This window comes from Electrona antarctica, assembly GCF_951216825.1.
Source record: "Electrona antarctica genome assembly, chromosome: 14".
NCBI classification, from domain to species: Eukaryota; Metazoa; Chordata; class Actinopteri; order Myctophiformes; family Myctophidae; genus Electrona; species Electrona antarctica.
In genome coordinates, this window is record NC_136795.1 from 9,065,230 (window position 1) to 9,089,623 (window position 24,394).

The window sequence follows — 24,394 nt, forward strand, 5'->3', positions numbered from 1 at the left end:
ATATGTCACATGCTACTTAAAGCATAAGGAAATTTAGAAAATATTGCCTTATAATAGGATGTCAATGGTGGCCATACTGTACAGGCCATTTTCAACACTTTCCCCTCAGACAATTCCAGGCAACTTTCTTTCTGTTATTCAGGATATATTGAAGATGCAAAATCAGTTGAGTTTGGTTTTTTTGCAATTAGTTAGAGGTCAAATTACATTATTACTGGACTACTTGTAGAACAGCCATTGTTGGTGCATGATACTGTTGTATTAACAGGGTTGTAATGACAGTATTGACTAAAGCCTAAATCGAATAAATCCTGATTCATACTTCATTTACAAACATATGGACCTTTCAGTGCTTTAGATAAGTAGGATGCCTGAAAAGCGATAGTATAGAAATATGTGCAGTGTTTATTATACTATGACATTTGTTAATTCGCTTAAAATGAAATCCCAGTATATCACCGTGCTATCGTGAGTTCTCTTTTTGTTTTAACAGGGATCACGATACGTGACCCCTGTAAAAAAAAAACTAGAAAAGTGCCCTTCTGGGCATAGGTCTCCACCAGGAGTATAGGACTGTGTGAGATGTTTGGCAAAATGTTTAGGAGTGATATAAACATGTTTGTTTGTTTTTTGCAACAATTGTCTTAATTTTGTTGAGGAAATGCAGAGCCAGATCACTCATAGCATGAGGATAGAATTCTGGAGGAGCAGGACATGTGCAGCATTTTGTACAAAACGGGCCACTCCTGAAAACTTTGGAAGGCAATCTTAGCCAATCAGTGTAGAATCTGAGAAATCCAACAGACTGGTCTTGATCACATGACTACAGAGATCATGTGTACTGATTTGCGTGACATTTGGATGAAATCGGTGCGACTAACATAAGCAATATGTTTTGCAGAAATCGGCCTCATGGTGGCGCTATAACCGGCAGATGTGGAGGGATGCAGGGACAATGTTTTTCCATGGCCTCTAGGGAGTGCGCATACATAAGTTGTATACAGATCGATGCAGTTATAGCTAAAAACAGGAATTGGCCTGTTATAGTGCCACCATGAGGCTGATTTGGGAAAAAATTAGTGGCATGTCATGGTGCAGATCTGTGTTGATCACATGACTATGGAGATAGTGTATACCGAATTGTGTGATGTATGGATAAAATGTGTACGAGTAATCTACAGAAATGTGTTTTGCCTAAATCGGCCTCATGGTGGCGCTATAACAGGCCGTTGAGGAATATTTGGGGCAGAGGTTCGTCGTTGGCATCCAGGGAGTGTGTGTGCAAAGTTTGGCATGGATCGGGCCAACGGTGGCGGAGATAAGCTGGTAACAGACGGACGGAAGGAAGGAAGGACGGACGGACGGACGGACGGACGCACACATACACACACACATGGAGTGCAAAACATACTCTCCCCCCATGCCTTCGGCCTGGTGGAGACAATCACACTTATGTGAACCGAGTGGTGCAATTTTTTGTGCCAAATGTTCAATATTATAAATCCATTGCTTGTTTATTGATATAATAGAGTTAGTTATATAGATGCCACCAAAGAAATTGAAGGTTATTGCTGACCAAACAAACAATTGCAGGTATATTTCCTGCAATCAACTACATCTGATGCCACTTCTCTGCCTCAGCAGCCGGTGCTCAGTCCCCTCTCTGAAGCTCCTTTTCCACCGGGGTTGAACCGGTTCAGTTCTTAACTTCTTAGTCCATCAGCTTAGCTCCAGCCAGAGCCCTAAATGGAACTTGAATTACGAATTGAGTGGGCAAAACCATACCTATATTAAATTGTTTATAGGATTAATATAAGTAAATTATTATATGATAACCCTTCCACAGGAGTAGCTTTTTCATATTTATCACACATTGTTATTTTCACCTACAGTATATACATGATAGGTGAATAGGTAAAGATTTTAAGGTGCTCCTACCGATCAGCCCTCGGCCGATTTCACTCCAAATGACTCGATCGGTGATCGGCAATTTACCCGAACTGGAGAAACCGATCTTTTGTACCATTTAAGCGGTATAAAAGGTCAATCAGATGTATAGTATAATATCGTTTTGCAGCTTTGTGAAAGGCCTAAACATTCTCCCCTTCCTCGCCACACACAAGGTTTAGTTGAGATGATGTGACATTGTAGAGTTTACAAATTTGAAAAATTTGAAAAGTTTTCAGATCAGTTCGACATACATTAATGAAACTATAACATAGAGATGCTCTGATCAATTGGCCACCGATCGGTGATCGGACGACCTTTGAGATCAAATAAACATTTCTATTATTACATTGAAAATGGTTCAGCATCTTTGACAGGTACTGTGACTGAATAGGGATGATAAACAGTGGGAGATTGTGCGCTAGTAATCGATTGTGCATGCCATTGTTTTCTCGAATGGAATCGAATCTTAACAGCTGTTAGAGAGTACCTGGTGCCTTAGTGATGTTTAGCAAACACTTGAATGAACTCAGACTTTAATATAGCAGAACCTTTTGTCCAGGATTAGTACTTCTACCAATCAGGAACCAGGGAAACCTTGCTGAGACAACATGACAAGTCTCTTTTTTCCATGTATGCATGATGCGTTGTCATTTGTGTGAGTGAGAGCATCAATTGTGTGCATTACCAATACGAAAACGAAGTGAGAGAGGGACCATCAGAGATTGGAAGATTTGAGAGAAAGAAGACGTGGGAGGAGGGTACATGTGACTATGACAGTGTGCGCATGTGTGACTTGTGTGCACACGCGTGCCCACACAACAAACAATGCTACATCACAGTAGACACTAGGCAGCGTAATTATTGGCACAGTGCAGGATTAAGCTGCAAGTAGTCAGACAACACGTGGACAGAGATGAGGACACTTATCCCGAGAAAATAATTAGACAACTCCAGTCCGCACACACTCCGTTTCATTAAAACATAAAACCATATATATGATAGATTGAGCCAGTTTATACAAGAAGTCTAGTTTAGTCTACAAACATAAGCAAAATAAGGCCTAGGGTTAATGTCCAATTGAGCCCAAAACAGTCCAATATGTGAGTTGATATACAAATGCCTTCTCTAGTACCGCAATTGTAGACCTTCTAGAAACTAGAACACGAGCTTCACCTTCGCTTCTCTGCAGTGTGTGCACTTGTCTGTACATAGAGACCAATGTTATTTTTCCAGCTTGGAGGATGGCTTGTTTTGATGAAAAGTAGGTTGTAGCTTATTTGTTGTCTACTACATTAAGTCTACTAAACTATGGTAGTTTAAATGAGAAAGCAGCTTTTGAGTGAGTGGACATAAATAAATGATTAAAGAGTGTGTGTGTGTGTGTGTGTGTGTGTGTGAAAGAGAAGGAATAGGCTTATCAAAACTATTCACATATACGTATTACGTGTCTGTGTGTGTGTGTGTAAACATCTGCAGGTAACATTACAGGCCAAGTCCTTGTCACCCAGGAGCCTGACCTCATTTTGCCAAGTGGATTACAATTTACAAACTGCACATGTCAGTCAACTTCCCGCCTTCTTACTCCTAGTCTGCACATTCCCAACCAGCACAGGGCCAGGTTGTGCTGCTAAATTGTACCCATGAAGGTGAAACAAAATTCAGTCACTGAAATAAATGAAAATTGGGTGATGGGTTGTCATGGAGGTAAGCCGACTACATTGTAAGGAGGCACTTTTCCCCTAGAGTATGTGCAGTATACAAAAACAAACCTCTACTTTTCCCAACCCATATAAAGTTTGTGGCTGTGACAGTCTGAAAGAAAACCAAAACAAACTATTCTGGAATAAGATAACTGAAACGGTCTCAAGAAAGAGTTTGCTCACTATACTTATGTTGTGCCCGTTATTCTGGATTCAAGAATGCAGCACCACAATCAATTCAAAAATGTGTGATGATTTAAATCTGTGAACTAAAAAAATAACTGATGCTCATTTAAAGCTGCTATAAGCAATAATTATGTCAACATTTTAATGACTTTATTATTATTTTTTTGGTATTCAGACAGCCAGCAATGGGTAGAATGCTCCCAAAGATTTTCCTAGAAGCTTTGTCATTGGTCGATTTGCCTGTCTGCTTCCTGATTGGTTAGTCATTGCGACCGGGTTTTTTTCAACCAATGACAAAGCTTCTAGAAACATCTTTGAATGCAGATTGCGGCCCCTAGATGTGTCACAGAGACTACATTTTTTTGGGGATCGTTCTACCCATTGCTGGCTGAATGTCTGAATACAAAAAAAAAAAGTCATTAAAATTGACATATTATTGCTTATACAGCTTTAAAGGGACTTAATGATAAATGTAATCTAGTTTCAAGATCACTATTCCACACACACACACACACACACACACACACACACACACACACACACACACACACACACACACACACACACACACACACACACACACACACACACACACACACACACACACACACACACACACACACACACACACACACACACACACACACACACACACACACACACACACATTAGGCTTTCGCAGTGAAGTTGTAAATACAGAAGTGCACAATATTATAAATGCACCTTCTGGAAATCAGTTATAACAGTTCCATAACAACTATATGCCTGGTGTCACCAAAACACATAATTACATGCGTAAACCTGACCAGGCATGAAAATACCAGATCTACAAGCTCACAATAATTCTAACTATAGATTGAATTGCATATGTGACTGAAGAACATATGGACAATACTCTTCCCACAGTTCACAATGGCTGCTGTAAGGAATCATAGAACTATTTGGTCAACACAATGCAGTAGCAGCTGCTACAGGCATGGGATCCGATGGTAATTCCGACGGAGCATTAGTCCGACATGCGGGAACTCAACATAAGAGTGTGAGAGAATGCCTCCAGTCAGTGAGTAACACTGAACGGCATAACCCAACTAAAACAGAAACACAGCAAACTGAAGTGCTGTTACAGACAATCGGAAGATGGCTTTGTTATTGTGGACTAAATGAGTGAGATATGCAGAACTGTGTTTGAATTGCTGCAGGCATTTCACTTGAAATGTCTTGAGTCTATCACCATAAAGACAATGTGGTTGGTGGATTAATGCAAGTGGTGAGCGGTAATTCATCACATGTGATGGTTTAGCAAAGCATGGTAGATGGGGTGGTGACCACACACAGGTTTTGGTGTCCATCTGGTGCTGACATTGTTGTGAGGCCAGATTGGAGGACATCAATGGATGAATGGATACATTTAGGGGACAATGAGAGTCCAGTGGGATAAGTAGTCAAGCACATCACTGGGAGTTGATTCTGCACAAAATGAACTAGGGGGTGCATCTGCTGTTAAAATGTATTTGAAATCCAATGACCAAAAAAATAAAAACTGCTATGACAGCTGAGGAAAGTAAATGTGTGAAAAGGAAATACAGGGTAGACAAACAGCCTCAAATCACAAGGGCTGAATGACGCAGTGATGCTGAGGGCTTCCATTAGCCTAGCCTGGCCCAAAGTTGACGTTAATAAATAAATAAATAATAAACGTGTTGTTCTGGGGGCCGCCCGGTGTATGAAACATCTGCCAAACGGTGACAGACGCGATCCAGACTCCAAACTAGACCAACAAAACAGAGATCATTAAAAATGGCGAGCCCCACGCGCTGTATCTTCATACAATGAAGCAGCAAATCCCCGCCAGCTCTAGTCGAGCCCCCATGCGGGCCTGTGCCGCAGCAACACTATCTGCCACAACAGCACCCGACGAACTAGTAAAGGAAATTATGTCGTTATGTGCAGTAAATCTACAGCAAACATCATTTAGCCAGCAGCGTGCTTCTTATTTAGAATAGCACCGCTAGTACAGCCATTGTCAATTTAGTAACATCAACACTGACAAGCAGCAAGAAGGCTAACATTAGCTTCATCTGGAGGCCGACAATATTAGCCAGAATAGCCACCACCAATGAAGCTACATTGACGTTCCATAGTGTCGGAAATTAACAGACAGCTTGTTTTAGCGTTACATGTATACTTAATGTGACGTTATACTAACATTTTATGGGTTAAACACACCATATACATGCACATAAACACAAGAGTTTATTTGCAAACCAAGGCCTGATTGTCAAGCTATAAATCGATGGTTGTAAAATACAATCCACCATTTTGGAAATGCTACACACCCCCCTGGTGTTAGCATGTTAGCATAAAAGACAGGGCCTTAGAGCAAGATGCCTCGTAGTTAAGGCTTCATTATTTATACTTAGTGGCTCGACATAAATGGCTCGTTTCAATTTAAGAAACACTTGTTTAAATTGAAAATACGTCATTTTTGTCGAGCGACACCGTCGCACGGAGAAGTGAAATTAAGCCGCTAGCTCCACAGCTAGTGAAGTTAACGTTAGGTATTAGTGGAGCGTTACATTCATCTATGCCAGTGATGCAAAGTCAGCTAAATTTATGTACAACCTTAAACCAGATAAAGCGCTTTCATTTATAATTAAAGTAATGCCATTAATTCAATGTTTATATTCATACTGACCGATTTCTCGTTCAACGGTAAGTTTGGCACCAGGGCCTCGAATTGTCCAATCTGACGTTTTACCAGTCATTGCCAACAGGCTACCGTTTCCACATATTAATAAATACACATTTTACATCTGCTGATCATAAAGCTAATGTGTGATCTGTTCATTGGCTATTAAGTCGTTTTTGATAATGATCAAGCCCGTCTCAATTAATTTACAACATAGCTAAAACAATCAGTGTACCTAAAGTAGAAGCAGAACGTTCATTACCTCGCTATGGGTCATTATTGCCTTGCACTAATTGCAGGAGGGGGCTGTTTACAAACATTTAAACACATACTGCACGCTCTATACATTAACAAATTAATTATATGCATTTCTAAAGGTGACGGCATGGTAACCGCATCGTGTTCTGGTCATAGTAAATCAATCAATCATCAACAACAACAAAAAAACGGGACAGTTTGACCAACAACGCAGAAATACACGGCGAATGAAGTCGACACAGGGACAGGCTACAATGCTACTTAACACATTCGGGTATTTTCTACAGCTGAACAAAAAAAATACACCAAGTCTATTTTAGAGTAGAGTAATTTAACTTCTATCATGTAGGTCAGCTTTCAAGTCTGTTATACCGCAATTGACGCACCATTACAGCCGGCTATCCCAGCTAGGTTCAGGCCTTCGTGTTTACTGTAAAGTTGAGCTCTGCTGTACCACACAACTTCACTCATTTCTAACGAAGGAATAAGTGGAATCATAGCCAATGTTTTGCTCCTGTCATGGTTCATTGTGGCCTTCCGTTTATGCTTACCTTCCATCTCCATGTCCTCGGGTTCGCTGAGCTGCTGCTCTCCGGCTTTCTGCTGCTGTTGCTGGGTGTGATGGTGATGGTTCATGGTGGCAGATGGTGTTGTGGTATCTTTGTTCCCCTCGACCTTGTCCAGGGTGGCTTCCCTGGGCTGCTGGCGGGGGGTTTGGGGATGCGGAGGAGGGCTAGACGACAGGTCGAGCCTCGGCGGCTGGGCCTGCTCTATCACGACCTCGGCCTTTTCTGCTGTCAGCGCCGGGGATTGGGGAGGGGAGGTCGGCGGGGGGGCAGGCAGAGAAACGCGGACGTATTTGCTCGCTATTCGCCCAATCTCGGCGCTTTGACGGGTGCGCGTCTCGCTGACGGTGCGGGATGATGACTGGGGGCTCCGGCGAGGGGGAGGCCCGCTGCTGGATGAAGCTAAATCAAATCCGACTTTACCCCGGTGGAGTAATGTGGGGCAACAACGTCAACTCGCACCACAAGAAGCTGCAGCCGGACAAACAAATACCACGCTACCCGACACTGGGCAGCCAACTAATGCTGTAGGTACAACAACAATGAAAACAAAGGCTCATCTGCTATCGATACACATTCAACAACTTTGCCCGCAATATCCCCAGTCCGTGTGCTCCTCCGATTGTCCCTCGTCTGGGGGAGAGCGGAGAAAAAAGCGACCCATTCAAACCAGCTTCTAAACTGGAATAGCACTAATGTCGAAGTTTACCAAGACAAGAGTTGCCACGGCCCGGTGCATCAAAACAAGCCTAACACGATATACAGTAAAACACGGCGTCCCGTTGCATTTCTAACGTCTGTTTTCTATGAAAAAATTTGCCCGGTCATAGCCTGTGCGCTCCTCTCAGCAGCTCCCGTGGTTTGTGATGTTGAGTCGAAGGTAAAATCTCAAAATGGCGGTCGCGCTCCTCTCTGAAATGTCACATCCGCATGGAGATCAACCATACATCCATGATCTAAACACAGTGCAATCTGGATCCCATGGTCCGAACGGACGAGCGTCCTGTGTCTGACCAGACACACAGAAAACAGTAGGCTAGTTGCCTGACAACCAATTGATTGATTGAAGTATTTATTAACAGTTTGCAGAATTACAGTACATTTCAAGCTCAACTCAATACAAAAACTGTTAACTGTGACTGGACGACACCATAAAGCATTACACTTGTTTACAAGAGGGTCCATCGTTTTCAATTCATCATAACAGAGACGTACAAATAGGCTATACACTATAGCCATAGCTATATAGCCAAAAACAGGAAATCATCATAAAGGATCAAAAAAGGGGAAACAAAATATATACAGTCAGTGAGGGGGAAAAGGGGTGGGTGGGGGATTCAGATTTTACGGGGGCCAGATTCGAATTGCAGCCGTCCGTACTAGGTGCCCTTTTGAGATCGGTTTTGAAGGAGTCAATGGATTCACATGTCTTAATGACAGTTGGTAGGGGGTTCCACATTTTTGTGGCATATATAGGAGCGAAATTAACTTAGTCCCTTGTTTGTGCCTAATCTGGGTTGCACATGGTTTGTTGAACTCCCTCTGGTGTTGTGGGTGTCGACTTCAAATTACATTAAAGTATTTAGACAGGTGGTGTATCTTGGTGGTGTATCGAATCTTGTGGATCAGACCCATTGCAAGATGCTGTACTCTGTCATCAACCCTAAGCCATTCCAGCCTGTCAAAGAGGGCAGGGGTGAGGTGGGTTCGTGGGGTGAGGCCCAGTAGTAGCCTGACCAGTTTGTTTTGGGAAGTCTGGAGCCTTGTTTTAAGGGCATTTGAGGTGCTGTGACAGTGGTACCAAGAGGTGCATGCATTGTCAAAGAAACCTTGTAGTCCTACGAGGGCTCCTGTTAGGGTCTTCAAGGTGTTTTGTTGACCAGTGAGGAGATCCTGTATACTAGGAATCTTGTTCTTGGGTTAACTTTTTGGATTACGTTGGTGGCCATTTTATCACCATCTGTCATCAGTCATCTGCCTTGCTGAGATTAGGCTACTATATCCAAAAAGAATGGATTCAGTTTTTCCCAGGTGTAAAGACAGTTTTTATCAGTGAGCCAGGTGCAGATTCTACCGAGTTCAGAGCTGAGGGTCTTTTCAACCTGCAGTTTGTTCCTGTCCGAGACCAGCAGTGCTGAGTCATCTGCGAACAGGAACAAGTTGCAGTCACAAGCTGATGTCATGTTGTTTACATATATTAGGAACAGTATTAAAAGGCCCTAGTATGCTTCCTTGTGGAACGCCACAGCTCACTGGGAGGGGAGGGGGGGGGGGGCAGTGTTCCGTTCACCTCCACCATCTGTTCTCTTCCCTCCAGGTATATTGCATCCAGCTCACTGATGTGCTATCAAAACCAATTGCTTTTAGCTTGATTCTCTAGTTCTTGGTTAAAGGCCTCACAAGAGTAGGTTTTGAGGTCCCTAGATATGTTTTGTGACAGCCGGTCTTTAGTTTTTGTTTTTTGCGGGTACAGAAAATCATAAAATGATCGCTAAACCCGCACACAATAACCCTTTTCTTGGAGATTCTGGATTTGTCCGAGGTAAGAATGAGATCAATGGTGGTTTGAGTAGTCACACACCTTTGTGGGTTTGATAATTAGCTGACTGACACTGTGCAGGTCACAAAACCTACTGAATGATTTGAAAACAGGCGCCTCTTTACGTTGTACGTCTGTATTAAAATGTTCTTTGTACCATCCTCCTCAGTTAAGCATCCCTCAAGAATATCATAATTACAATTACAATTACAATTAACCAATTACAGTGCGAGTGATCGCTCTTGGCTATGGGATGTTGAAACACTAGCCAGTGTTTCGACATCCCATATCCAATTGAACGATAGAGCAATAGGCTTCAGTTGCTGCTACGATGGGGCCTGTACAATTATTGCATACACCCCGGGTTTTACATGCATGTAAAAGGAAATCAAATGCAGTGGGGAGTGGGGTCATGAATTGAATTAGATTATAAATTGCTTCATAATAATATCTGACTGAAAACAACTGCAATAGGCCTACTAGCTCCCCTGCGGCTAGACGCAATAGGGGGCCATTTAATTTGCATAATTTTGACCATCAACCACATGAGCCTGACTTTGTAATTATGTTTGTTGTTTATGTTTACTATGTGACATGGTAAATATAACTTTATAGAGTTTCACAAAATTGATCCGAAATGTGTTAAATTAAAACCTAGAGAACATTTTCAGGATTGTAAAATAATTCAGATAACATATAGAACATATAGAAGACATTGTTTAGGCCTACTGTACAATAAATCAATTACATTTATAATAATAGAATAATTTTAATATTATAGGAACAAAACATGACTAGCATTACTGTAATAATGCATTGTACAAGGCTGCAAGCAATGCAATTGAAAGATTAAATATTAAAATGTATAGGCTATATCCAGTTGCAGTCAGTCATGCTTTCTCTAAACGAAATGTATTTCTGAGACAACTTATTTAAATGAATGAATATGAATTAAAAAGTGTATTTTAGGCTATTTTCTGTGAAGAGGCCCGAAATTATGACTTATTAGTTATTACCCATCCAGTCCGGACAATTGACTAGGCTAAAGGCCATTTTCTTGTCGGTTATTGAAAACCACATCTACGATTGAAACCATAAGGTGAGGTTAATCAGAGGGAACACATTGTTGCAACAACAACAAACAGGCATCTATTGAGTTAATTATATTCGGTCTTCGCGCTTGTCATATTTTTTTGGTTTTGTTTGTTTCGGGGACTCATCTCTTTGTTGTAACCTTTATAACTCTATGGTTGTAACGCATCGAACGCAAAGATGAGCTGTTATGTCCATTATGTCGGTCCATCTGTCAAAAACAACCGTAGCTGCAATGCTCAAACAGATTAGCTTCCAACAAGGAGAGAATATCCCCATCTACTGGCTACATCTGGTGCTGCACCGGCCTCTTGTCGCCAAGCAGATGCCTGCCGCAAGATAGAGCTGACTCATTCTCATTAATCTTATCAGTATCTTATTGTCTTACAATTTATTTTCTTATATTATTTCGTTTCGAGTTCAGCAGACCGAGGGTATTTTTTTTATCAACATGCCTACAAATTCCCTTTTTGCTTCGACTTTTCAGGAGAGAGAGATGGAACTGGAAGCTCTTAAACTTTTATTTAGAGGGAAAAAAGGAAAGACTTCGAGCCATCCTCGTCATCAGAACACTGATGTGGGCCTTTGATTTTACATGAGTGCAGAGTGCAGGCCATAGTACCATAGAGTGCAGACCTTAAACTAATGACAAATGATGCCATGATGACCATGGCCATATATTTTCCTCAACGTGCCACTTAACAGAGCTACTACTGTCCATGTTGCCATGAGCGAGCAATATCACTCATTGGCGCCGTGCAAGATGTATAGGTTTCACCTTTTATTTCCAGCAAAATGTAGTATAATAAACGCTGACCCTCACACAAGCTTTAGTAATAAGGAATTTTCATGGAGTTCTCTTTGTGTCATTTCTCTGACTGATATGTCGTTGAGCCAATAACGTTTTTAGGTGAAATGTCTGACCCGCCCTGCAGTGCAGTTGTAGTCAATCAGCGCAGGAGAAATTACTAAGGGGCGGGCTAAAGAGCACACCACGCTACGTTGACTTGTATATATTCCGACGTCGGCAAGTGGAGAAAATAGTTTAGCGTCCCTTTACAAACCGTACCAGAGGGGAAGACCCATGAACTATTTTCTTTTAATAGTGAAAAACACTAATATCACTCATGAATTTACTAACATAATTTCAGCCCCCCCACCCCCCGCGATCAGCCTCCCCGTCTTTTAGAGTCGCCAAAAACGTCGTGATTTCCCCCAGTTTTTGTCGCGGTGGTAGTAAATGGAGGAGAAGAAGGACGTCGACGGGGACTCGGAGATTCAGGAACACGGACCCGAGCATTGGTTCTCAAAATGGGAGCGGCAGTGCCTGGCCGAGGCGGAGCAGAGGGAGCCTACCGAGGAGGAGGCCGATAACGACCAGGACAAACTGTGGCATCTCTTCCAGAACTCTGCTACCGCCGTAGCGCAGCTTTACAAAGGTAACCACACTTGATCACGACTATCTTGCCCTTTTTTTTTTAAACTAGTTAACTTCTCAGTACTGGCTACTAGCTGTCTACATACAGTTAATTTAACTCTGAGTGGATACTACATTTAACTATATCAATTTGGTTACATTTGGTACCCTCTCAGAGTTACCCATAGATGATATAACAGGACATGTATATTACATATTTACATCACAGCCTGCCAGCGATAACCAGCCTGCTGCAAATGCTACAGTACACAGCAGCTGATTAGGACATGTGTTATGCAAAAAAATGTGTCCTGTCAGAATCTGTTCACCCCTGAAGACAGTATAACGAGGGACACATTTTTTAATGTGATAAGGACTATGTTATGATTGTTATCCACCCCTCCATATTCCTCCTTGTTGACGTGTATATATATGCTGCTGTTTTTCTTCGTTTACTTTCGATTAGCCAGGGTGCGGAGCGAGCCAGGGTACTTTAGGCTACTTTATTTATATATTTTTTAAACGACGAGGCTGTTTTTGACAGACTAATGGACAGTTTTATAATCCAACATTTAGTAATACAGTCTTAATATTGATTTTGTCACGTGCGATCCAAATGGCGTATTAAAAACATGGTTTAACTTGGAGGGGAGGCAGATTATAACGTGGATACAAAATGTGGCATAACACCTGTTTAAATTTAGCGTCTGTTGGCAACATCAGACCTGATCGGTTCTTTTTGACAAATGTTGCTTTTCGTGGTGACTGACGAACGCAAAATGTCATTTATTTAGCTCGGATCTGCCCCGGAGCTGACTGATGAGCCGTGTTTACTAGCAGTACTAGCTAGCTGGCTAACGTAACTTTAGCCAGGGCTAAGTTACAAAATGGCGATGGTAAAAACAATCATAGCTACGCGACATTCTCTGTTGACAGACTGCCTCGGCGCTGTCACGGTTACCTTACAGATCATGCCACAGGCTCGTGTGTGGAGTTCACATTTATACAAGTAAACGAACCACTGTCCGCGTAATATTGCTTTGCTTTTCAAACATCTGGTCTGTTGCTGAGTGGGCACTTTTATTGGCGTTGCATAGCCTAGCGTTACAATCAAAACAAAATGGCGAGGATATTTTAGGTTAGCTTAACGTTATGGGATAATTGTTTTGTCTACCATGTGTTATGACAGCATTGTGTTGGGTAGTGTGTAGTACAACGGTAGATCAAATCCGCAAGAGTACATTACATTGTTACGTCAACCCGTGGTGTCTTTTGACATCATGGCTTTGCAACTTTACTGCTGAGAGGGCAGTTAAGTGTCAGGACTTTCGGAGCTCCAAGCAAGCTGCGGAGTTGGCCATCTAGCGCTGACTGACAGTTATTTTTAATGCTAAAGCAGTGTCTACCAAGATGCAAGACAAAATGGCGAATGGAAATCAAATGGGTCTTCATACAAGCTCTGTAATCGGCGAACTATCGCACACCTCGGACCTTTTTTGTTATCCGTGTATAATGACACAACACAAGCTATTAGGCGTAATAGCCGAATTGCAGACGCAGTATGTTAACAGTAGACAGACAGCCGAATTTGGTTGGAATGTCCATACGTTTCTATTGGTATTACATTTAATAAATACTGATGTTGATACATGTATACACTGGTACAATACGGTACATATTTGTAAATAGATGCACATATTCTTTTCTCCCCACAGACCGAGTATGCCATCAACAGGGTCTGTCATTGTGGGTGCCATTTCAAAATGCTGCAACTGCGGTCACCAACCTCTACAAAGGTAAGAAGCACATCTCATCAAAATGCCCTGGCTGTGAGTTGGACGTAACATTGAATTTAGAATGTCACCTAATGTCAATTATGTGTCATACCATTGGCAGTAAGCTTGCAGTCATTGTACTTGCAATTGAAAAACATATTGATTTGCCCTCCCAGTGAAAATGTAAACAGACTGCATGTTATCTCATCACGTCATATAACGATGTAGCTACTACACGCCTTACAGCACTTTTATTTATGATTGTCTTGTTTTGAATTATACACACCATTTATGAGATATATTAATTGCACCAGTTAAAGTTGACTGAAAGACAGACAAGCCTCTTGGACTGAGCAGTTGGTAGCATGTGTTTTAGTTCACACACACACTTTCCCAATGCAGATTTTTAGCCCATGCTACTTAACTTTGCTACAGTTATGTTTGACATTGTATTTGTGGGTCTGCTTTTATAGAAACCTGTGTTCATATTTATTGCAGTTGTTTCTGAGAAGGATTTACTCATTCTGATCATTTCTATTCCTCCCTGGTTTCCATCTTATTTCTTTGGGTATCTTTCTCAGAGAGCGTGGAGGCCCATCAGAGAAGCTTTGACTTGGGCATCCAAATTGGCCACCAACGTCGCAACAAGGTTTGACTTGCATTTCCTTAATAGTTTTAGTATTTTTGTAATAAAACCCACTTAATTAATATCAGCTGGCCACATTCAACTTCTGTGATATTCTTCTGCTTGTTCTAGTAGTAAACAAGATTGAAACAAACAGTGATGAGCTACAAGGCAAGAAATTAGCACTGTGGATGGACGTCCCATACTAGACCGACCAGTTAGGGCGTTGATCACAAACTGATCCAATCATGATGTTTTGAGTTTGCATCCGACTAAGAGCCTGTCCCATAAGCCCTTGCTCTAGAAGCTTTACAGGTTATTAGGTTTTACTTTTTGATATCCAATTAAGGGATGCATATTCTGTTCCATTATTCCAGGATGTGTTGGCCTGGGTGAAAAAGCGTAGGAGAACCATACGCAGGGAGGACCTGATCAGCTTCCTCTGTGGCAAAGCTCCACCTCCCAGGAGTAGCAGGGCCAACCCACGACTGGCCATGGTTAGCCGGGCTAACCCTTCCTCTGAGACGGGCTCCTCCGTGGAGACAGACCTTCAACCCTTCAGGGAGGCCATAGCATTGCATGGTAAGATAGTGTTTTTTTTTACCAGGTGTATATATTTTATTATGACACGATTAAAAGGATACTTCAACCTTCTCAACTGAAAACAAATGTGTAAAATGTAAGGTGTCTGCACACTGGTGCGTTTTTTTGTATTTATCTCTCAGGGCTCTATACTGTAGTACTTTGACTGCAAAGGATGGTAGTGCATGCATTGAATTGCATGCATACAACATGTGTCCATATCCACCACACTCACTAAGTGATATGGGGCTAGTGTGTATGTGTAATCATGTGTATAGGCCAGTGGTATAAGAGGGCCTCACTTTGTTGTTCACGCGGATGTACTGCATGTCTGAATAACGAGTTTGACTAAATTGCTGCAAGGGCTATTAATGGGCTATGTATAAGTGGGTAGATGCACCAGCTTCTCTGGTTTTACTCAAGTTACAGTAGACTGATTTCTTGACATATGATGTGCATGTTTGTGTTCAAGCTTGTGTGTGGATATCATTCTGTTGGGCTAGGGTCAAGGTTGGTGTGGTTTGGGTTGGGCATTTGGTGGTAAAGGTTACTGTGTGTAATAAAAGCATGCTTCTGTCAGCAGGTGTCATTTGTCAGTATGTCTTCTATGGAGTCATGGCCAGTAAGATTCCTTTTGCATTTCAGACATTTTGCGAATTATGTTCAAAGTGGTTCAAAGGTTTCCTGACCTGATCAGTTGGCTTAAACAAGGAACATGTCTTTTGTCATCTCACCACTTCCCAAGGCCTGTAACAATTTATATCACTGTGGTACATGATTGACTACTCATACTAGCAGCAGACTATTGATATAGGTGTTTTAAATAGACTACCGTAGTCTAACACGTGGAGATACAGGTACTTTGTATAGTTTTACTGTGTAGAACTGTTGGAAATGGAATGGATGCCTAGCCTAGTTTCCAGCCTTATTCGCTGCGTTCCGTGATTTGTTTTGTCACTTCGCTACTCAGTCTGGAAAGGGTCCTGTTTTAATAAAGTCTCCTGTTCATCAGCCAGCGCCACTCTGTCCATGCTTTTGTTGAAAAACATTAGGCTAGTTCGAGACTCGATAGTAAAACCTACAGTAAAAAGTAAACACTAATTTGATTCAGTAGTCCACAAAAACTGACGGCTGTGTGGGGTGAGTTTAGTGAATGATGCGTATGTTGCAGGGCAACAGCAGTTGCTACGCAGTGCACATTGATACGTGAAACTGGTGTTTTTATTTTTCCCCAACCCGCACCACAGGCCAATCGGAAGCTTGCATGTCCTGCCTAGTGCCTACCTTGGAGATAGGACCCTTTCCAGACTGACTAGCAAAGTGACAAAACAAATCACGGATCAGGCTGGATGCCTGTGTTAGGTTGGCTTCTACACGAAAATAGTTTATTTCTAGCAAGGCAACATGCATTGCTGGGTTTAGGAGAAAATAATCTATGAAAGCAGACTCCTTGATTTAGTGGCTGCAGTGAGTGTTGTATATTTTGCTTCTTTCATATAGTTGCATTTATTGGCAGACAGTAATAGTCTAAATAAGAATCTGTCACTGGGGCGGTTTAATCGGAACGATTCTTTTTTTTAAAATTACCAGATATCTTTGCACTTACAAGATGTTGGTTTTGGTGAGGTTGGTGCACTAGTACAGGATTCTCATGGTAATGGCATTGTTCAGTGTAAGAGGCAGACAAGGGGGGTGAGAGAGTGCGAGAGCTGCTTCAGATTCTGTATGCTGGCAAACGTCCAAACAAATGCAACTGTTAAGAAAGCCTGAACCCAGTGACCCTATTCTCCAGTCCTCAATTTCAAAGCCGATGAACAGTGACTGAGAAAACCGAACAACCTGATTTGGTGACTTGAACTTAGGGTTGGGAGCTAGCTTGATTGGTTGGCTTTTTTTTTCTTGTCGCAGTGTAATTACTAAACCACCATTGGGGACATACTGAGATTTTCGGTGATCCTCTTTTTACTGATTAGCAATTTATTATCACATTTGTGTATCATGGTAGCTGCTTTGCTAGTGTATTTATGATGCATCATCATACAGCTGTAATCCTGTATTCACAATGTCATATTGGACAGACGTGACACTGGACAGACTGCTGTGACATTCCATTCTCATGACAGGACATGAATGCGGCATCAATGAGACTACCAGGTTTCTACATTTCACATTATGTCGTTTCACGCCCTCTAGTCCGGAACGCCCACAGTGCAGAGATCGCCTTTTGACACCTTTTTTTCATATCGATTGATTACGGTTCACAACTGTCCTGTACACACTCGTAACACTCGGGTGCGATGAAAAAAATGAAATGAAAGTTCCGATGGCTTATGCCGTCTATGGGAGCGCAGTTTTTAGAATCGTAATATATCGGATTCTTTTTTGGCTCAAAACAAGCTTGATTTGCGTCTCATTTCTCTAAACTATATGATCCTCGGTTACAACAAACTCTGTTGCAATGTTTTGGGCAAATTAAATGACATTCGCGGGACATGTTACATAGTGGTTTTTCATTTCCTGACTCGCAGTTTGTGGGTAAATCGGCTTTAAAACTAAGACGCTCCGAGCGCTCAATGTTAAAGCCCAGCTGCACGGGGTTTCCCGGTCATGAATACACGGGTCCGCCTGTAGTCCCTCCTCCTACCACTAGGGCCCAGAGCTTCAACGTTGAATAGCCTCACTGGCCCCTTGTTCAAACCAGGCAAAAAAAAACTAGCTGTCTCAAACACTTGCTTAAGTGGCTGCCTTTTTAAAGGGCCTACTTCAATTGAGTACTAATCACAATTAATCCAGGTGTGCACTGCTGTGCAGTGTAAATGCCCATCTATAGCGCCTCCCACCTGGGACTGAGCAGGAGGATATTTTCTACAGTAGTTAATGCGGCCCTCCTGTCCAGTATTTGATGTTCAGTGTAGGCTTCTTCTAATTCCTCCTTTTTGTCCAGTTGCTTTCATCCATTCCTCATTCTAACCTGCCACTTCCTCTCCATTCCCCAGGTCTAAGTGGAGCCATGGCAAGCATCAGTGTGCGTTCCGGTGCCCCGGGGTCTCCCACGCATGTAAGCGGGGGCAGCAGTGGTGGCAGTAACGGGGGAGGGGCTGGTGGAGGCGGCGGTGGCAGTGCTGGATCTGGACCGGTGTGCCGCAGGCGCAACGGGCTCCACGACGTGGACCTGAACACCTTCATCTCTGAGGAGATGGCCCTGCATCTGGACTCCACAGGCTCTGCCTCTGCCGGAGGCGGAGGGACCAGGAAAAGAAACTCCACCCAGTGCAACGATGTCATCACAGACTCACCTACTCACAAACGCAACAGGATGATCTGATTTGGCTGCCTGGACTGCACGGAAGAGAGGAGGCTTTTGGAGCCAAGGTCTGGCAATTTGGGAAGGGAGGGGTGGATATGTTTTAAGGCAGACACAGACAGACCAACAGTCGGACGAAAAAAAAGAAAAAAAAAAGGACAAACGGACAGTTGGATGGCTGGCTGTGCAGTTATGCAGGGCTGACAAAACAGGGGCGGGAGGCATTCCATTTAGTTTTTTAGTGGCAGCTGGATCCTGTTCGTCGGCTCCTTTACTTACTTCGATAAGTCGAAGTGGACATTGATGATCTTGGCTTGAAGCACTTAACTGACTGACTGTGGGTGTTGGGAAGAGATCACACAGCCTTCTCAGATACCAGTGACACGTCGAAGAAGCGGAGCCACTGGAAAGGAGACGACGACAGGAAGTCACCGACAAGAGATGCAGACTGCCTCTATGGGGGAGGGACAAAATGCACTATGCTGCTTCAAAATAAAAGCCACTTGATCGTTGACACCTTTTTGTCCCTGCTTCCTCGCCTCCTGTCTCCCTCCCTTTACCTCCCCCCTCCTTCCCTCATCTTCACCCATCCCCTTAACAAGGAAACGAGGGCCATGATCGAATCGTCTCACACTCAGTGACTTCAGTTGTTTTGCCAAACGCTGGAACCAACTTATGTCGGGTGACCCATCTTCGCTTGAAGCAACCTGTCTACTCCTTTCTGTTACAAGTTTGATCGCAGTTCTCAATCGACGACGCCTGCCAACCGGCAACCTAGGTCACCCAATAGGAGTGCGTCTCTGTGGCATCTTCCCGCCTCCTCCGCCGCCTGTAACTAGTTAAGGTTACTCTGGCTACTCGATTGATGGCTCTCTATACCAATAGCAGGCTATTGATGTTTTGATCTTTTGACCCTGTCGTTTGCTAACTTCTCTGCTTCAACAGCAATGTTAGAATTAGCTCGGCCAGTCGTCTTTTCTTTTTCTTTTTTCCACTCTTTCAACCACCAGTGTTCAAATGTTAGGTTTGTTGCCACTGCAGCAGTTATAGCCAAGTTCATTTTACTTTTACCACATGTACCCTTTTGTTTTTCAGTTATTGAAAAGGATTTTTTTTCTTTTGTTGTCACAAGAAACATCAGCCTGTTTGCAGACTTTGACACCCCCTTCCCTTAGTCTTATTAAAAAAAAAGCAGCTGCTGTTTTTATGTGATGTGTGATGTTATAATGAGAGTTGCAATAATGATTTTGCACTTCGCTTTCACCTAACTCATGCAAAACCAAGTTACTATTCTTCCATTCAACCCCACCTGCCCCACCCACTGTTGTAGTCTACTTGGGGCCACACGCAGGCTCAATCGTGGCGGATATCATTTGGCTTGAAACGTACAACGAAATGGAGCCTGTGCGCACACCTCTGGCTGCAACACATACACATGCAGTGGAAAGTTTTTCTTCTTGTGTTGGAGCGTTTCAGTGAATGGGGTCTACTTGTATTCATCCACCTCTATTCCTCCTCAGCCTGCCTGGGAAATGATTGATTTAACTTATTGGAAGATAATCGGTGCTGTTGGAAAAAGCATAAATCACATGTTCTTGCAGAGGTGTCATCCCACTAACCCTCCACCAAACGTGCTAGCTGGTGTACTTGAGTGACTCCTCATAAATTGGCTGCTGTGCAAGGTGTAGGTGTTGGGGTGCAGCTCATTGTGTTTATTTTTATTTCAAGGGGTGTGTGCATTATTTAGACGTGGATGCGTGGAAAGGTTCGCTTGAGTTCAGTTGGTACAGAAGACGATTAAAGCCACTTAGGGGTCTATTTCATTCAGAAATGTTGAAGTCCTAGTCTTTTATTTTTCTCCTTTGTTAGGAGGAGAGGAGTACGACCCACTGTTGTCTCTAGCCGCAATTTGCAACACTAGATATTATTTTAATAATAGGTTGAATCTAGAGTTGCAACACCCTCCATTGACAGCCCATTCATCCAAAAATAAAAGTCCGATCTGCTTGTAGTAAAACGTGAAACTCGCCAACGCAAAGTGTTTGTTTCATGAAAATCCACCGTAGTTGTGAAGTGTTGGAGTTTGGAAGCGCTCGTCAGAAGTCACTGAACGGCCCTGTGTACCACCTGTTTCGAATTTGCACATAATGCAGGAAGCAGCAGCACGTTGGGTTAATGAAAACGAGTGCTTCCAAACTCCAACACTCCTCCAAGACAAATAATCACCTGCAGTCTTGCATGGAATTTATTGACAGAAAATAACTTATAACATGTCCGCCTGTCCACAGTGGATTTTTATGAAACAAACGCTTTGCAGATTCAAAGAGTTTGAGTTTAACGTTAAGTATATCAGACTTTTCTATTTAGATGAATGGGCTGTCAATGAAGGGTATTGCAACTCTAGATTCAACCCATTATAAAAAAAAATCTAGAATTGCAAATTGCGGCTATGTTGTCCCATGAGTCCGACATTTGTATGTAATATTTGACGCAGATACAAATAACGTCTAATTAAAATGTGACGGTATCCCGCTTTAATATCTGGAATTGGGTTACTACAATCACATTTCAGGTTTTGAATTGGTTGATGGGAGTAATTTTTACCCTTAACTGTGTAATCACATTGCATTCATTCAATGTGGAAATATATGGAAGGAAGTGTACTTTTTAGGTATTTCAGATAATAACCAATTATGCCCTAACGTAATACTGGCATGATTAATGCTTTTATCCATGAATAAGGTCAAAGGTACCACTTAGTTGGCAGATGTTATGGCACTTATAACGACCGAGCGACACCGAGCGTGTGTGTAGGTCAAACTCTGATACGCACACTTTTAGATCCAGTCCTATTTTATTTCTACGTTTTGCGGGGCTCGCGTATCCGTGTATTATACGCCTACGCACTCTGTGTAGCTTGGCCGTAATGGACTTGCAGAGATGCTGTTCTCTACTCCTCCTAACACTATGAACTTGTTCACTCTCCTCCACTTATCACATCCAGAAGAATTGTGAATTCTTGTGTTAATGTTTTAAGCATGGTGGTTTTTAATTTGTTAAGTTTATTTTTTTTTAATGCATGTGTAGTTTTGCATTTTATGCAGTCATACTTGTTTGCTGGCTAGCTAGAATAAAAAACCTAACATTTATTTGTCCGATGAACGCTGTCTGTAGCAGAGGCATTTTTGTTTTTTTCTACATAAAATACCAGTAAATGATTTGGATTGGGTTAGAGGAAGTCCAACATTGATGGATGAGGAGTGAAGTTCATTTAGGTCTCGTAAAACTCTTGACTTATGTGAAGGAGGGTGAACAAGTTGAACTTGGTGTGAGACCCCTTGGAACTCGCACATGCTTTTTTCCAAATATGGAAAAATGAATTTGTTTTTAACTTCAACTTTGTTAAAGTCCACAGAGCGGGAAAACATAGGAAAGAAGGCTGTATGTTGTGTAGGAACTTTGCCCTAAAGATTCTAACTTTAAATTCAGTCTTGGCTTTCTCAGTAGGGGTCAACCTGGCAAACTGCTCATGTTGGGATGTGAATCTTTGAACATGCATAAAGTGAGAACAGTGACATGCTGCCATCTCCTTTCATACTGAAATTCCAACTTAAAGGGCAATTGGGACATTTTGAACGTTTCTTTGTCTTCATTGGACATGTGCCATTTGGACAGCTGCAGAGGTGTTTTAGGTTGTCCTAACATGCCTTGATAGAACCTTTCTTTTGAAACAAAGTGGCTCAGCTAGTTACAATGCCTAGCCGTGTTTTTCATCTAGCTGCAGCCTTGTAGCTAGAAGGCAATACCCCTTATTACAAGTGTCCCAGGAAGAGCAATCAAACACATTTTTAAAATGTCCATATGTCCCTCTAAGAGAATAATTTATTCTAGCTTTCAGCATGTGGTAACTTTGTACAAATAAATGTCCCTACAATGATAAAAAGCAACTCCCTAAACAAGGAAAACTATTGAGCATAAGATTCACATCTCCCACCATAAGAATGATTGGTACAGCAGTTAAGTAGCAGTTATAATTATGACTGTTTATGACCTTTTAACACATTATTTACTGCAATTTGTCTTTGTGGTCCAGTATGTTATCTAGGAAGTAACCACACAGAACAGGGTTGTTCTGCCACATTGATGCTTTGTTATTCCTACCTGCAGTGTTGACCCCATTGACTAGGCTGTTAACAGAGGGCACACTTGTTTCCTTTCCTCTACCCCTCAACCAATCAATGGTCTTGTCCACTTCTCACTGTCTGAAAGGCCGACTCGTGTCACGTCTCTCTCTGGAGCCAACACTATTATCAGCTGTTTCTCAATACTTATTTGTTTAAAAAAAGTAATAAATGGCTAATCTATATACTTAACATATAGGTGTTGGTATGATATATGTGGTTCACATTGTAAAAGAAAAGGAAAACCATGAATTGCAATTTGATGTACTACGTTTCATTAAAAAAGAAAAATGTCATATATATATTTGTTTTGATTGATCATTATTTTTGCATGGGCAAGTAGGGGATACATGATTTTGTTTAAAATAATTCAGTCCACCAGAGGGCACTAGATAAATGCAACAGAACTATCCAATCTAACTTGACTGTGGTTAAACCTATGGGTTAAACCCATATCTGGTGCCCTGGGTCAAAACGTAATCAGTACTTTCTCTACCAGAGCTGACTGACTTGACTCGCTGATGCTAAAGTAAAAAAGATGTATTAATGTCCTTAAAGGTAGACATGAGATGTATCATCCATCCAGAAAGATTTGAACTTGGTTGCTGACTGTAGTTTGTATTAAAGGGACCACTTTTCAACCTACCTTCATATAATTCAGGGGAGGGCAACTTTGACGATGGAGAGGGCCACTATGTTTCCACACTCACTCCAGAGGGCCACATTGCATATTACTGTCGCAGCAAAAATAGCCGATGTACAAGCTCAAAACACGTCGCACAGATCAGCTATTATTTGCTATTTTCGAATTGGAATCCTGAAAATGTACATTTTATGTAATTTCAAATGCCTTTTAATTATAGTTATGAACTAAATACATTGAACATAAAAAAGACAACATTTTTAATACTAGTTAGGCTACTAATTTAGACTGAAGTAATTCAAGCGAGGCATGTTTGCAAATCAGTAATATATCAGTATTCTGATATTAACCTGCGGGCCACATTAAGTGAAGGTGGGGGGCCGCCAGTTGCCCATGTATGATATAATTGGTCCTCACTAATATTCATGATAAAATACCACAATTTTTTTTCTACTCTGTGTCTCATGGGATGTCCGTGGGCAGTTCAGAAACCCGTCCACCAGTGACATTGATGGGGAATCCAAGCTAATAGAAACCGCAGGCTTTCTATTCCTGAAAAGTTGCAATGCGATAATGGAAGCCATTGTTGATACAAAAAAGAAATATATATAAATCTGCCTAACGATGATGAGAAAAAAAAATAGTCGTATTTTATCATGAACATTAGTGAGGACCAATTATATGAAGATAAGTTGAAAAATGGTGGTGAAGTGGTCCTTAGGGGGTCAACATGTTATGACATTACATAGAAAAGGAAACTTGAAGATGAAGTCTCCTCTAGATTTCTAAACTATAGGGAATGATCCATACAATCTATGTCACTCACTAGTCACATAAGCCACTGGTAAATTACTATGTAGCACTGGATAGTGGCATTTGCCTCCATT

At 42.0% G+C, this 24,394-nt stretch overlaps 2 protein-coding genes across 4 annotated transcripts in view; one reads left to right on the top strand and one right to left on the bottom strand.

Moving 5' to 3' along the window:
• usp7 (ubiquitin specific peptidase 7 (herpes virus-associated)) overlaps positions 1–7,780 on the bottom strand; it is a 33,835-nt gene extending 26,055 nt beyond the window's left edge. For 2 of the 3 annotated variants that reach the window (XM_079521446.1, XM_079521445.1), the window contains exon 1: positions 7,335–7,780. In XM_079521446.1, the coding sequence (XP_079377572.1) occupies positions 7,335–7,419 (85 nt within the window). In that variant the 5' untranslated portion in view covers positions 7,420–7,780. The remainder of the gene's footprint in view (positions 1–7,334) is intronic. The other variant, XM_079521444.1, reaches the window with a different exon arrangement.
• Positions 7,781–11,941: 4,161 nt separating this feature from the next.
• On the top strand, positions 11,942–23,164 carry hapstr1a (HUWE1 associated protein modifying stress responses a). The gene is made up of 5 exons (XM_079521674.1): positions 11,942–12,419; positions 14,113–14,193; positions 14,754–14,821; positions 15,175–15,379; positions 18,376–23,164. The coding sequence occupies exons 1-5, from the start codon at positions 12,221–12,223 to the stop codon at positions 18,702–18,704; spliced, it is 882 nt and encodes a 293-aa protein (XP_079377800.1). The 5' UTR covers positions 11,942–12,220; the 3' UTR covers positions 18,705–23,164.
• Positions 23,165–24,394: the final 1,230 nt, after the last annotated feature.